The sequence below is a fragment of the Salvia hispanica genome, chromosome 3 (genome assembly GCF_023119035.1).
Source record: "Salvia hispanica cultivar TCC Black 2014 chromosome 3, UniMelb_Shisp_WGS_1.0, whole genome shotgun sequence".
NCBI lineage: Eukaryota > Viridiplantae > Streptophyta > Magnoliopsida > Lamiales > Lamiaceae > Salvia > Salvia hispanica.
Genome location: NC_062967.1, coordinates 36790926 through 36806117, shown reverse-complemented (window position 1 = coordinate 36806117; position 15192 = coordinate 36790926). Strand labels below are relative to the sequence as shown.

The window sequence follows — 15192 nt, the reverse complement described above, 5'->3', positions numbered from 1 at the left end:
ATGTCCTCAAAGCTGAATCAAAATGCCAAAAATCCTACCAATGCAGAAATTTCAGCATCGAATTCCCCTTCACCGATATAAATCACCCCAAATGCGGATTAATCCCAGTCAATTGCAGCCTCCCTCACAAAAATCCACTAATTTACCTGCGAGAATATCCGATGGATCTGCTTGGGAAAGTTTCAGACAACAAATTTCTGATCCACGATACTGTTCTAGCAAACTACTTCAATGGAAGAAGCTGTAACTCCTTCGCAAACGTATCGCTGCCAAAATCTCCTCTGGTTTCGTTTTCGTACTCTCCTAATCTCACCACCTTCAACTGCTTCAATTCGAGTCAAAGAGTTGTACATTACTTCAAGCACTACGACTACGAGAATATAAGCTGCGATATCTTAGAGATTTATTACAAGAGAGAAGCGACAGAGGAAGCTCCTGCGGTAATTGATGATGTGCTTCCAGGATCGGGATGTACAATGAATCAAATGCCATTTAGGTCTGCCCAAAATTTCTCTGGTGATGTGTTCGATTTGTTTAGTTCGAATTTCACTCTAGAGTGGAGTTTATCTGAAGAATGTTATGATTGTTATGAGCGAGGAGGGCAGTGTCTCACTAACGACAGCAATCAGTTTTACTGCCGTAGAGAACGAGGTAATGTTTCATCTTGATTTCGATTAAATCATGTTTTTGTCTGCATTTTTTACGTAGTAGTGTTGTAGGAGTAGTGAATGGTAAAATAATCTGCCAGAAACGGGCCCAGTGCGACCGACTCGTGGCAGGGGTAGCAGTCAGAATTAAAAACTAGGAAACTTAACCATAGTAGATCACCAAGCACAGTTCTCTTATAAACCTTCTTTTTCTCTTACATGGACGCCACCGCCTCTCTTGCTCTTTTTCTTCCTCCCCTTCCATCTTCATCTCTTCAAATCTGCTGATTCGAAATGCTCAGATTCCTTAAAGTGTGGAGATCACACTCTCAACTTCCCATTAACAAGAGCTGATGATCCCGACTGCGGATTAATCGCTGTTGATGGCTGTGATTCGGATGATCAAGTGATCCATTTAGGTGGTGAAAATCTTGGCTTCTCTATTTTAGAGTACAATTCATCAAACAAAATCTTGATTCGTAATCCTCAGCTTGAAGCTCAATTGCTTAACAAAAGCTGCTTTTCTTTCATGAATCAATCCATGCTTCGATCTCCTTCGATTTCAGTCTCATTCTGTCCAAATCTCACCTTGTTCCCCTGCAACACCGAACCTACTGATATGTCTAAATTTGATGAATACTTCGAAAACTATAGCAAGATAGAGTGCCTCTACACTGTGTACGTACTATAAAATCCCATTGTCCGATGGTGCTCCTTCCGAGCAAATTGAACCTCCGGAAGGTTGTTCGTTAGTTCAGCTGCCTATAAAATCTTAGTCGAAACTCTGATGATTTGTTCAGTGTGATAACTGCTGATTTTACTCTTGAATGGGATGTTTCTTATGAATGTGTTAGTTGTTTCAATGAAGGAGGGCAGTGTTTCACTGCCAACAATAACACATTCTACTGCAAACGAGGTATCATTTGTTTGTGTCTAGAAATTTTTGGCTCTAACACGAATGAATAGACTGTCTGTGCTCTATACATTTCTAAATCCATGCCTAGTCGTGTTGTTTGCATCAATTTTTTGGCATTGATCTAACTACCAGAAATGGTGATTTCTTTGTTTGAATTCTGTTTCAGAAAATAAGTTGAGGATGATATTATTAGCTACATGTAAGCTAACTCTCTCTACATTGATTAAAAGCATACAAATTCTGTGATTTGTGTAACTTGATTTGTTCTTGATTTATGATAATCAGTGGTACCAGTGATAGCCTCTCTTGCATCCTGTCTGATAATTGTATTGATTTTCATTCGGAGGAAGCGTGAAAAGGCAAAGCAAGATCGTGATCGAGACATCGAACTCTTTCTAAAGGACAATGGGAATCTTGTACCAATGAGATACAAATACTCCAGCATCAAGAAAATGACCAATTCATTTAGTGAAAAATTAGGAAGAGGAGGATTTGGCAGTGTTTATAAAGGACAATTTCCTGACGGTCATCTTGTGGCAGTGAAAGTCTTGAATGAATCAAATGAAGACGGGGAAGATTTCATGAATGAGGTCGCTAGCATTAGCAGAACATCCCATGTTAATATTGTTGCGCTGTTGGGGTTTTGTTTTGAAGGTTCGAAAAGAGCTCTCATTTATGACTTCATGCCTAATGGTTCTCTTGAAAAGTTCATTGGCAACAATGCTTCCACATCTCAAGAGTCTACGTTGGGATGGGATAAATTGTTTGAGATCACTCTTGGGATAGCTCGAGGGCTCGAGTACTTGCATCAAGGCTGTAATACAAGGATTTTGCATTTGGACATCAAGCCTCAAAACATACTTCTGGATAAGGACATGAACCCAAGGATTTCAGATTTTGGGCTTGCTAAAATGTGTCCAAATAGGTCAAGTATAGTCTCCATGTTGGTGGCAAGAGGGACAATAGAATTTTGCTTGTATATTTATGTTGACATGTGAAGTATCTAGCTACATTAGAAGGAAAAATTAAAGAAAAATATTTCATTGCAAGAGTCATTGTTAAGAAAAATTTAAGGAAATCCACTTAGCTAGATTAGAAGTTTCATCGAACAGGTTTAGGCAGCACAATCTCTATTGGGACTTATGTCGAAAAGCTTGAGTACAAAATAAAATATGACATAAAAACACCAAAAGTTGGAGAATTTCCATTTAAAATCCTAAATTCTAAACCATATGCATACCACGACAGAAAATGGAAGGAAATCTTCAAATTTATTTATTGAGTTAAGGCCAAAATTAGTCCTAAACATATGACCATTTTATCTTTTTGGTCCTAAACTTTATCTTTTAGATTTTTTGGTCCTGCACATATGGAAATTTGATCATTTTGGTCCTCCGTCAATAGTTCCGTTAATTTTTTAACAGTCAACGCGTTTTGCCCAATTTTGACCAGATTAGAATCATTTTAATTTCCTAATTATTTTAACAAATAATTTTGCCCAATCCCCAGACCCCGGCGACTCGCCTACTGCTCCGACGCGGCCGCGCCACCCAAGCCCCAGACTCCCCTCCACCTCCGCCCCCTGCCTTCCGCACCACTCTCTCGGACCTCAATCGATGGCACGCGTGGGCCAAAACCCAAGCCTCCTCTGTGGGCTTCACATTCTCCGCCCTCGACGGCGACCCAGACTCCTCCCTCCTACTCCGCGAGCTCAATTGGCTGGTCGAGGACGCCGTCGAGCACCCCGCCCTACTCTCGACGGAAAGCAATGCCGCGGCAGAGGCAACAATTAGGGCGCGGTTGGAGGAAATGTACGAGCTGTGGAGGCAGAGGATCAAGGGCCGTTTCAGTACGTGGTCGGGTGCGAGCACTGGCGCGATCTCATTCTCAGCGTCGAGGAAGACATTCTCATCCCCCGCCCCGAGACTGTGGCCGTCGTCGATCTCGTCGACCGCGTCGTGAAGCCCGATTCGGAATTGGGGGAGGGTTTGTGGGCGGATTTGGGGACCGGCAGCGGCGCGCTCGCAATTGCGGTGGCTAGGGTTTTGGGCGGCGGAGGGAGGGTTTTGGCGGTGGATCTGAGCCCCGTGGCGCATTACAACGTGGAGAGATACTGCCTCGAGGGGAGAGTGAGTGTGAGATTGGGGTCGTGGTTTGATCCTCTCAAGGATGTGGAAGGAGAATTGAATGGAGTGGTTAGCAATCCGCCGTATATTCCCTGCAAAGACATTCATTCTCTGCAAGCAGAGGCTCTAGACACGATATTTCAGATTGAACATGAGTTACAAAACTGATTGGGCAAAATTAGGAAATAATTAGTGACTTAAAATTATTCTAATCTGGTCAAAATTGGATAAAACGTGTTCGACTGTTAAAAAATTAACAGAACTATTGACGGAGGACCAAAATGATCAAATTTCCATATGTGCTGGACCAGAAAATCCAAAAGATAAAGCTTATGACCAAAAAGATAAAATGGTCATATGTTTAGGACCAATTTTGGTCTTAACTCTTACTCCCACCGTCCCGCTTTAGCAGTCCCATTGACTTTTCTGCCATCTTTTTGTAAAAATGATAAAAAATAGTTAAAGTTGAGAAATGGTAAAATAAGAGAGACAATAATGTAGATAAAACTCTTCTCTATATTATTCTCCCTCTTAATTTATCATTTCTCCTCTTTAATTATTTTTTATCATTTTTACAAAAAGAGGGCAGAAAAGTCAATGTGACTGCTAAAGCGGGACGGAGGGAGTATTTATTATTATAAATATAATCAGTAACCACCAATTTCATTTCCAACATGTTAACAAAAGAATGCACTCGTTCTTTTTCCTATTTAAACAATGAATTATCCACACAAAATATCATCGATTTCAATATTCGATATCCAAAACAATCACCTAATTAAGGAAGAGCAATCGAAGGAGAAGCAACAAGAACAAAAGAATGGAAGCAATTGAACAAGATGAGCTAACCTATACTACTCTAACTCCACTCGGTCTCTTCCCTTCCATCGCATCCTTCTTATCCCGGCAGTCGGAGCAGAGGAACGGGCCTTGCCATGGCTTCGAACTAACCGAGAATATCGAGCCAGCATGAACTGAGACTCCCTCGTTCGGCGCCAGGTCAGCTTGGCAAACGGCGCAAGTAAAAAGACCGCCCGTCTGCGCAGTCGGCTCGTCATTTCCAAGCCTGCCATTATTTAATAAATAAGATCAATATTTTGTACAACTTCACATATTAATATTATTATTGACTCTATTTTACGAGGTCTTCGCACTTCCAAACAGGGGCGGACGCAGAAAAAAAAAATGAGACAGATACTAAATATTCTAAATTTTGAGTTCGAAATTTCAAAACGACAACTTTCTTTCTATTGTACGATAATTCACACAAAATACCGAGATAATTTGATATGCTAATCATCACATGATTTGATGGATCGAAAAACTTTGAGCATGTTTCACCATCTAATCCTTCGGAAACTCATATTAACTCAAATAACGGTAAGGAAACGGGTTTTTAGGTTGCACACTGACCTTTCAGCAAGCATTGCTGATCCTTCTTCGAATAGCTCTTCAACGATACCCACTGCGGATAGCTTCTTTGTTAATTTGTTGGATTTCCAAGACTTTTTCCGGAAAAACAAAGCCTTGAGCTTGTTGTGCTTCTCGGGTGGGGAAGAAGGCGGCAGTTTGTTATTGTCCGGAGGAATTATATCGACGACTATGCAAGTCGTGTCATCCTTGAGCCCACGCGCCCTCAACGTTTCCTATACAATAGCGCTTTGATGTAATGAGATAATGGGATGCCATAAAGGGCTTATGATGAATATGAATAGACTCATGTAAATTGAGATTTACACGAATCTTCTCTTTATGGTAAAACTAACAATTTTCTTTGTCGTATAGCCAAAAAGAGAAGATTCGTGTAAACTAAAGACAAAGGGCTTTTGAGTTCGGTATCGGTACCTTCACCACTAGACGAGCAGCAAGCTCTGCAGGCAATCCATGGCACGACTTTGCAGCCATTTCTGATGACAATGCATCCCAGACGCCATCAGAGGCGATTATCAGCCTTCCGCCTTTACTCGATAGCTTCATGTAAATGAACAAAGTCAGTCGTTTCGAAAAGAAATTTGTCATGCTATAACAAGAAAGTACTAAAGAGGTATAAAAGCTACCTTTACTTGCTTCACATAGGGTATTGGAACGATAAATTCGCCCACATCCATGTCACCAATTGATCGAGAAAGACACAAACCGCCTGGCCAACAACGAAGAGGACCAATCTGAAGAGGCAATTAAGGCGAGAAAATCACTATTTCTCCTCAATCCAATAACGAGCTTTCTAGAATAAACGGATGCAGATCATACCTCAGTCCCGCCAAAAATGCTAAGCCTCCCCACTTCGCCTCCACTGGCAGTGACACGCTCTCTTCTGTAAGTTTAGAAAGCGAACGGATTTTCAGTGAGAGAAGTATACGAAAAGCAAGAATTTAACATTACACTCGGAGAAAAGGAACTAACTCCTCTGCATTTTCTTCAAGTCTATGATCAACGGTCAAGATGGAAACACCGCCACCCTGAGCATCTAAAATGCAGCGCGAATCTCCAACAGATGCGACAGTAACTGTCCACCCGTCAATAATCACAAATGTAGCTGTAGTGCCAGAAGTCTTTCCTGCAGAGGAGACGAGATTCAGTTAATTATTTAAGCACATAAAAATAAGTCTTCGACAGATCAAAAAATCAGTTAAATAGTGCAGGATCCGTGCCTTTGGCCTGAAATTCCTTGTCGGTTTTCACAAAGCCGGCAACCAAAGCTCTAGGTAAAGCATGTAGCCATTCATCCCGTCCAAGTCCACGAGGCATGGCATTTAACACGTAGTTTAACAAATGGTCTCGCGAAAATATTGCAGCTGCACTCCCATTATGCCCATCGAATATCTACAAATTCATAGATTAAATCCCATCAAACAAAGGCCATAATCTTTTAAAAGATTTTTTCAAGAATCATCAGCAAAACTCCAAAACTGATCTAATAGACCCTAAGTTTCATCGACAACCTTTTATTGATGCAACGAATCAAAGATAGTAAATTCTCCGAAACACCAAATCCACAAATTGATAGAATAACTCCAATTATACAAAAAGACATTTTTCAAAAATCATCAGCAAAATTCCAAAACTGAGTTAATTGACCCTATGTTGCACAGACAACCTTTTAGTACACGCAACGAATCAAAGATAGTAAATTCTCCGACACACCAAATCCACAAATTGATAGAACAACTCCCAATATACAAAATCCAATCATTTATGAAAAGATCTTTTTCAAGAATCATCAACCAAACTGAGCTAATAGTTTGGTAGGGGTGATAACTCATCTAGGGATGGAAATCTATGAACAAGGTCATTTTTGTTCATAGATTTCCATCCCTAGTGGAGTTATCACCCCTACCAAACATGGCCTAAGTTTCACCGACAACCTCTTTATTAGGACACAACGATTCAACGATAGAGATTCTCCAACATACAGAATCTCAAACAGATTTTGCTCAATAAAACACAAGCAAGTGACTAAACACAATCATCACTTCATAAAACTGAGACAAATAAATGGATCACATACTCCAAAAACAGAGAACGACGTTGATGGATTTCCAGCAACTCGCTGGCAATCAGTCTTCATCAAGAAATAATCCTCCCCTTTCCTTGACTGAGCTGCAGAGCCATATCTCACCGCGGGCCTCTCCATTTTCTCATTCCTCAGCTCCCTATTGATCAGTGCAGCTAATGGCACAAGATCATGGTATTCATATCTATCCCCCCTCGACCCCATAACTAAATCCCACAGCTCTTTATCTCCGAGCTCAACTAATTAACCGAACTTCAAACCTTCTTCAAATCGCAGATAACATTCGAATCACCCCGATCCCCACCATCATATCCACTAAACAAGACTCAACTTCAATCCCCACAGCCCTTTTTCACTTTTTTTTCTCCAAGAAAAGTGAAATTCACACACACACACACACCACGAACAGAAAAACCCAAAACACCCAGAAATAGATAAACACTATATCTCCAACCCCACTTCAACAAAATCCAATCTTTTCAGCAGAGAAACAAAACCCCTTCAAATTCAGAACTTCTTCACCTGCAATCACAAATTGTGGCCAAATACACAATACTATCAAAATAAGATCTCAAATCCCAACAACACAGCAATGAATTGAAGAGGAAATAATTAAAAGATTCCAACAAGAAAGGAAACTTGGGATTACCTAATAAGAAGACAGGAAGACTTCCAGTGTGTGCACTGTGTTTTTTTCTTTAATTCAGCAAAAGAGAGTGGCAATATGCAGAGGGATCTGATGGTGACTGGAAAATCAAACAAATCCACAAGAAAATTTGAAGGAATATGAAGCGAAATTCACATGGAAATGGACCAAACGCGGATTGGTGACAAGGAATGAACTGTAAGTGCAAGGCCCCTCCAATCATCAAGAACCAATTTTTAATTACTAAATGAAACAGAAAAAACATTCCACAATCAAAATTAACGTGTTGAGTAATGACTAATGACTAATGAGAATTGATTAGTTCTTTATAAGTGAATACAGATCAGCAATACAGGCTAACAAAGATATCATTTGCAGAGGTAAACATTTTTGAGGTTTTGTGTGACAGGTGGCGGTGAAGCTATTATTTAATTAATTAAATTTGAGATTAATAAAATTGTGTGATATCCTAGTTTTGATCAGATATAATTATGGAAACATATTATTCAACAATTGTAGTTTTAATAAAAGAGCAGCTGCATTCAGCACACCTTTCCTTTTCACCTTTTTTTCCTTTTTTATTTTCCTTTATTTTTGTCAACTCATTTTTAGCTGTACGGCGCTAAGTGGGCCCAAATAGATCAATAATATTGGGCCTTTGTGGGAAATGTAGGGCCCGATTACATTGTAAATGGGCTAATTAAATCATCTAAATTATTTGTTCTACTAATATTTTCACAAAGTATAGCAAACTTTATTAATACAAATAAAAGCATACTCCTATTATACTCCGTAGAAAATAAATCCTTACTTAAACTTATTAAAATACTCAGAATGCCAAATTTTATACGTTAAACTCTATGTAACTTAGTAATTTTTGGGTTTGACTGTACCAAACCCGCTTTTGGCGGAATCCAACTACTCCTACTCGACCGGATTTACGGATTAAGGTCGAAAATTTTTTAGCGGGTGATAAAGTTTGAACTCGTGACTTCAAGTCACCACAACTCCACGCTGCCTACTATGTTACACAGCTTATTAGTGAGAACTTACTACTTTTATGTTTAAATGACTCTTTTCTTCCTCACTTTGCATCATAGTATCTGGAAAAAGATTTAAAGAACTTATTTGTTTAAGATATGAAATATCTAATTTTTATCAAATCATAGACAAATCTACAAATACTAAAAAAAAAAAAAAACATTACAAAAATGAACTAGCTTTGTAAACGAATACAGTTAATCAAAGCTCGTATCGGAAAAAAACTTATCCAACAGGAACGAAGCTACTTGACATCTACGTTGGCAGTCGGCACAAATGTCCCACCTCAAAATTTAATTCTTTATGCTATTTTGATTTTTGATCTTTAATTTGTAACTTTTTTTTTAATCAAAATTCTTATATACGCTGCTTCTCAAATCATCAAAATCAAATTTTACTCATATTTCCCTATCTAAATAGAATTCAAGGCTCTATCCGCCCGTAGCTTAATCACAGTGCAAATGAGCCGAACTTGAGCTCATATTGGTATTTTGTTCATTGGACTTTAGCATGTTAGTAAACTTTTTAATTAGTAATTTTGTTCATGAATCTTCAATCTAGCCTGCTAACATTTGGTTCGGTTCGGTTCGATTCATACCTCATCTACAATCCTAGATTGAATTCTGAGTATATCTTTTAACTAGAAAGCAAGAATGAATTTCAAAAACAAAAAAACACGTCCAATACTCGACCAACTCGCGAGCTTGTTTGAGAACTTGTTAATCGAGTTTCTCCATGAATCCTCAATCGAACCGGCCAATATTCGACCCGGCTCAGATGATATACGGTCATATTCTGGAATACATTTTTCAAAAGTGAGATTTAATTCAATTAAAAAAAAAAAAGTGAGTTTTTTAAAAAGACAAATCAAGATATTCTACACTGTGTAACAAGATAAGTAGATTCAGATTCCCGCTTGGAAAATCCAGATGCAAAAAATTGACTTTTACCCCCAAAATTTCGAGACTTTGCTGTGATTAGCAGTAATTAATTTCCCGAGAGCATCGCTTCAATGGATCCCACTCTCGATTCGCGTCAAAATCCCAACTGAAGAAGAAAAACCCTAGAAATTCCAATTGCATTCCCCTTCAAACACGGTCAATTTTGGTCGAAACGCATACCAATTCCTTTCAACTGGAGTGTCAGCAACGCCCCAATTCAACCTCCATTTCTCCATATATATATTTAATTTCGACATGTATGCGTATTTGTAGCTGAAGGTGGAATTTTGTGAAGGTTGATTTGATACCTCATAGCTCAATTTTTTTATTCGTCGGAGTAAACCCTAGAAAATGGTCGCCGCCGCGCCGTGCGACCACCGGAGCGCGAAGGAGGTCATTTTTGACGCCTCCGCCGGTGCTTCTGCAGGTAATTGTTTCAGTAATTTACACTCGCTGAAATTCGAATTTGTGTTTCTGTGTTTGATCCGGTGATGATTGATGGATTTGGTGTTAACTGTTTGCTTGATTGAATTTTTAGGGGCAATTGCAGCTACATTCGTGTGCCCCTTGGATGTGATAAAGACGAGGCTTCAAGTCCATGGCCTCCCTGAAATGCAGCCGTCTGGTCGTAAAGGTTCGAAATCTTGTGATTTTTAGGTTTTGTTTGAAAAGGTTAACTTACAGTACTAACTTACTAAGATCAGCTCTGCTTAATTAGCTTATGATGTGTGTTTTTTTGTGGTGAAATTTAGGTAGTGTGATCATTGTGAGCCTGCAAAATATTGTTCGAAACGAAGGTTTGAGGGGACTTTACCGTGGCCTAACGCCAACTTTGACGGCATTACTTCCAAATTGGGCTGTGAGTGGTGTCTTTCAATCATTGAAGTCGCCTGTAACCTGTTTCATTTTTGTAACAATAGTTCACTATTATTTTTGGCTATGTTAGTGATGCTGATTTAATAGCTTCGTATTTGTTATGATGACTATTAGAAGCACGCGGTGACTTAATTTATGGCTGAAGCAGTTTTCTAGGAGTATTTGTTAATCCTCCTTTATACGAATTCAGTTTCACTACATCATACATGTCTGTGAAATTCTACTCAATAGCAGTAGTAGTGATTTAGAATCTCATTTCTTGCTTTTTTGTATATTTGAGATTAATATTTTATTGTCCTTGTTTTCTTTGGCCGTGATCTTTCCTTATCATTTTGTCTTTTAAGAAGACGACACTTCACATGTTCGAATCAGATTAAGTATCTATTTATTTAATACTCGTCCGCTGACTTGCAAAAATGATATTCCTTGTTGCAGCCGTTTTTACAAATTTTCATCTTTGAGGAAAATTGACAAGTTCTCATTGATCATTGCAGGTATACTTCACGGTTTATGGGCATCTTAAAGAGCTACTACATACATATGGTATGTCTCACACAGCTTCAGAAATTGCTGTACGTAAAGAATGTAAAGAATTCTATTTTGGAATGATCTTACATATATTTTGCAATTATACAGAGGGCAGCAACAACAGCGACCAGCTTTCAATTGGTTCAAACATGGTAGCTGCCGCAGGAGCTGGTGCTGCAACATCTATCGCAACGAATCCTTTGTGGGTTGTTAAGACCCGACTTCAAGTAGGTTGGAATGTTGTTTATAAATTGGATGCTATATAGTTGGTGGGGGATGGGGCATTGTTGGGGCAGATATTTGAGATTAATACTTCTTATTCCACATTCGTGACGACATGTAATTTGTAGTATTTCATAAATCTTGTGATTCCGTTGTGAGCTGCATCACTTACAGTATTGGCTTTTGGACTTGTATATTCATCTAGTTTTGGCTCGCTCGAAACTAATTTGGACTTCATCTCTGTTCTTAGACACAAGGAATGAGGCAAGGTGTAGTTCCTTACAAGAATATATTTTCGGCTTTGAGTCGAATTGCCCGTGAAGAAGGATTCCGAGGATGGTACAGGTTAGTTCGTGCTTGAACACACAAAAATTTGAACAATTATCTACCACTGAGAAGGGCCGAGCAAAATTTCCGGGTTCACGTTGTAAATTGGTATTTAATTCTCCTTTTGTTGTACAGTGGTCTTCTGCCTTCGTTGGCTGGAATCAGTCACGTAGCTATTCAGTTCCCTGCGTATGAAAGAATGAAATTCTCCTTAGCTAAACGAGGTATGACAACACATTTCCACTTCATTTCTGGCTTTTTCTGATGTTCTAGTGTACACGTTCTGTGTTAATATACATCACTAGAGCCGAGCATTCTCGTTAGATGTGTGGAACTATATAACTGAATGCATACTCGTTATTTTTGTGTTTCCATATTTGGAAGGTAATAAACGGGATAACAACTGAAACCATATTCGTTATGCTTTTGTTTCTTAATTTGGAAGGGAATAAAAGCGATAACGAGCTCAACCCCGGGGAACTGGCAATTGCCTCCTCATCTTCAAAGGTCGTCGCCTCTCTATTAACTTATCCTCACGAGGTATGGTTTCCTTCCATTATCTTAATACTATTACACATTTATCTAGTAAAAAAAAAAAGAAAAAATACATATTTTATGAATACTCAAACTTTCTCTAGGTTATTCGTTCGAGGCTGCAAGAGCAAGGTCAAGTGCGGGGCTCTCAGCCAAAGTATTCCGGTGTCATTGATTGCATCAAGAAAGTTTTCAGACAGGAAGGACTAGCCGGGTTCTATCGTGGCTGTGGTACAAATCTCCTACGAACAACTCCATCCGCTGTGATTACATTCACCAGTTACGAGATGATACACAGATTTTTGCTGCAACTATCGCCTCCAAAGGAGAAGCAGCATCCGAAACCTCACCCCAAACCCGATTCTGGAGCCAATTCTCCAAAGGGATCGACTAGCTCCGGAGAAGAAGATGATTCAGACCTATCTGTAAACCCATCTAAAGAAAGAACTATTATTCCTTTGGATAATACAGATCATAAGCTCACTGCTAGGCATTAGCTCACCTATTTTGTTTTACCAAAAGCTGAATTTTCACCTTCAATTTTGTTGTCAATAAAAAGCAAACTGCAAGTTTCTGTTTGTTGTATGTATACCATTGTTGGATGTATTAGACATATTGGTTTTGTCTTGTAATGTTTCAGAAATCCCAAGTGAGTTTTTATTGATCTTTTTTGAATTTTTGAAATTTTGCAGAAGTTCATTAATATACAAAAATCTCTTTATAAGAACATAAATTTTTCCTAGTTTCCTAAGCTTTTCTTCTCACACTATGAAGTATAAACCATTTCCTGCAAAAGCAATCTCTTTCTCTAACAAAACCTTTTTCAGTTAGATAGTATATCTTTGAGAGAAGCCAACACCTCAGCCATGGAAGGTCTCATCTCCTTCTCGAGCTGCAGGCACCGGAACGCTATCTCCGCGACTGAGGTAACCATCTCGGTGACTTCAGCGTCGAGGTTATACCCGAGAGACGGATCGGCCAGCTCATGAAACGCACCCCTCTGTATCCTCATCAGCGCCAAGTTGGCCAAGTTGATCTCATCCGTCCGCCTGCCTACATCCACAGCTGGCATAGACGAAATGAGCTCAGCGAGGACAACACCGAAGCTGTAGACATCGCTCTTATCCGTCACTTGGTAGCACATATGGTACTCGGGGTCGATGTACCCTGGGGTCCCTCCAGGGACAGTTGAGATATGACTCGCATTGTTCGGGAACAGCCTCGACAGCCCAAAATCAGCTACTTTGACGTGATAGTTTCCATCGAGTAATATGTTGTCTGTCTTGACATCACGGTGGATTATGTCCGACTTGTGGAGATAAGCCAACGCGGTCGCAGTTTCAACGGCAATCCTCATCCGAGTAGGCCATGGGAGGGGCGCTACGTCGGCTTTCTGGCCGTGCAGATGATCAGCAACAGTGCCATTGGAGATGTACTCGTACACGAGCAGAAGCTCCCGGCTTCTCCTAGAAGTGCAGCCATACAGACAGACAAGATTCGGGTGCCTTAAATTCGTAAGAATCTCGATCTCGTTCATGAACTGCTCCATTCTTCTGCAGTTCTGCTCGTAGAGGCGCTTTATCGCGACTTCCCTCCCATCTTGTAGCTTCCCTAGTACACAAAACGTTGATTTCGCCCTCGAGCATTAACCAATCTACAACTAGATTATAACTAACTGTATTCATTATGTAAACTACTTGAATGTTGATTTCTTACCATAGTATACTGTCCCGAAACCTCCATCACCGAGCTCTCTAGAAGGATCGAAGTTGTTGGTGGCAGCTTCGAGGTCTGTGTATGAGAAGATGGGGATGCCAAAGAAGGAGCTCGCACCATTGATGTCCGACTTTGAGGTCTCGAGAGACATTTTAGAGGCGCGAAGGTAGCCCCCACGGACCCTTCTCTTCAACAGCCAGATCATGTAGGAGACCAACAAGCATAGAAGAAACAATAGTCCACCTGCAGATATGGCTGAGTACCAACAAAAAAAACTAGTGGTTTAGATCCAAAAATCGTAAAGAGAAAGAGAAAGAGAATGTGTATAATACTTTACCTACTATCAGCAGCACCCGCTTATTTCTGTGTCTGTCTGCACACATATCATATGTGACACCATAGGAAAAAAAATTATGAGAGAATTGAGATGAAGATATGTACAAGAAACAGAGAAAATATATGAACAACTAAATTAGGCGAATGCGATTCATTCATCTCGGATTCATGAATTTATTCATGTGTAATTCTCACTATATCATCAGTTCAATCATGCTACACACACACGCACACAATTCAACAACATCAATTATGAAGTATAAATCCACGAGGTCATTTTAATTAAAACGGAAAAAAAGAAGCTTGCAAATAGATTTAATCTAGAGGAAGAGAGAGCATATGAAACAATACCTTTATTGCAGTAGAACTCGCTAGTGGAGTTACTAAAACACTGCCCTCCGCCAAAGTAACATTCAGAACAATTAGAAGAAACATTAAACCTAAGTGTAAAATCATCAGTTAACCGACTGAAGTTGAATTCAGAATTCTGATAGAGCTCAGCTATCGATACTCGAATCACTTGACGGAAATCGGTGAGAAATGTTAGACTGAGTTCTCCGCAAGGGTCGGACTTTAGGAACTTGGAATGGGAATGGAATGAAGCAGTAGTGATGATGATGAGAGAGTGGAGTAGAGAGAGAATCAGATAGTTGGGAAGCTTCATGCTGTGAATTTGTGTTTGTACACCACATGTTCCATGGATTACGTATAAGATGGTGGAGTTGAGAAGACGAAGACGAAGACTTGGTAAAGCATGTCAATTAACGTCTGAGACGAGTTATGACTTTTCAGTCTTTGGCTTTGCTTCGTTTCTTCCCTTTT

At 39.7% G+C, this 15192-nt stretch overlaps 3 protein-coding genes and 1 pseudogene across 3 annotated transcripts; 2 read left to right on the top strand and 2 right to left on the bottom strand.

Annotated features, from left to right (window-relative positions):
- The first annotated feature begins 161 nt into the window (after window positions 1-161).
- On the top strand, window positions 162-3857 carry LOC125210031 (annotated as a pseudogene).
- Window positions 3858-4366: 509 nt separating this feature from the next.
- LOC125209404 (probable protein phosphatase 2C 15) lies at window positions 4367-8129 on the bottom strand. Its single transcript, XM_048109008.1, has 9 exons — window positions 7853-8129; window positions 7198-7725; window positions 6341-6512; window positions 6093-6246; window positions 5940-6003; window positions 5747-5854; window positions 5535-5660; window positions 5103-5335; window positions 4367-4755 (listed from the first exon to the last, which is right to left on the bottom strand). The coding sequence occupies exons 2-9, from the start codon at window positions 7405-7407 to the stop codon at window positions 4539-4541; spliced, it is 1284 nt and encodes a 427-aa protein (XP_047964965.1). The 5' UTR covers window positions 7408-7725; window positions 7853-8129; the 3' UTR covers window positions 4367-4538.
- A 1732-nt stretch (window positions 8130-9861) lies between these two features.
- LOC125209410 (nicotinamide adenine dinucleotide transporter 1, chloroplastic-like) lies at window positions 9862-12984 on the top strand. The gene is made up of 9 exons (XM_048109012.1): window positions 9862-10258; window positions 10370-10465; window positions 10584-10690; window positions 11202-11250; window positions 11344-11462; window positions 11708-11802; window positions 11920-12008; window positions 12230-12324; window positions 12423-12984. The coding sequence occupies exons 1-9, from the start codon at window positions 10183-10185 to the stop codon at window positions 12813-12815; spliced, it is 1119 nt and encodes a 372-aa protein (XP_047964969.1). The 5' UTR covers window positions 9862-10182; the 3' UTR covers window positions 12816-12984.
- LOC125209401 (LEAF RUST 10 DISEASE-RESISTANCE LOCUS RECEPTOR-LIKE PROTEIN KINASE-like 1.1) lies at window positions 12953-15155 on the bottom strand. Its single transcript, XM_048109005.1, has 4 exons — window positions 14722-15155; window positions 14372-14407; window positions 14035-14289; window positions 12953-13929 (listed from the first exon to the last, which is right to left on the bottom strand). Exons 1-4 carry the CDS (start codon window positions 15032-15034, stop codon window positions 13142-13144), a joined length of 1392 nt encoding a protein of 463 aa, XP_047964962.1. The 5' UTR covers window positions 15035-15155; the 3' UTR covers window positions 12953-13141.
- Window positions 15156-15192: the final 37 nt, after the last annotated feature.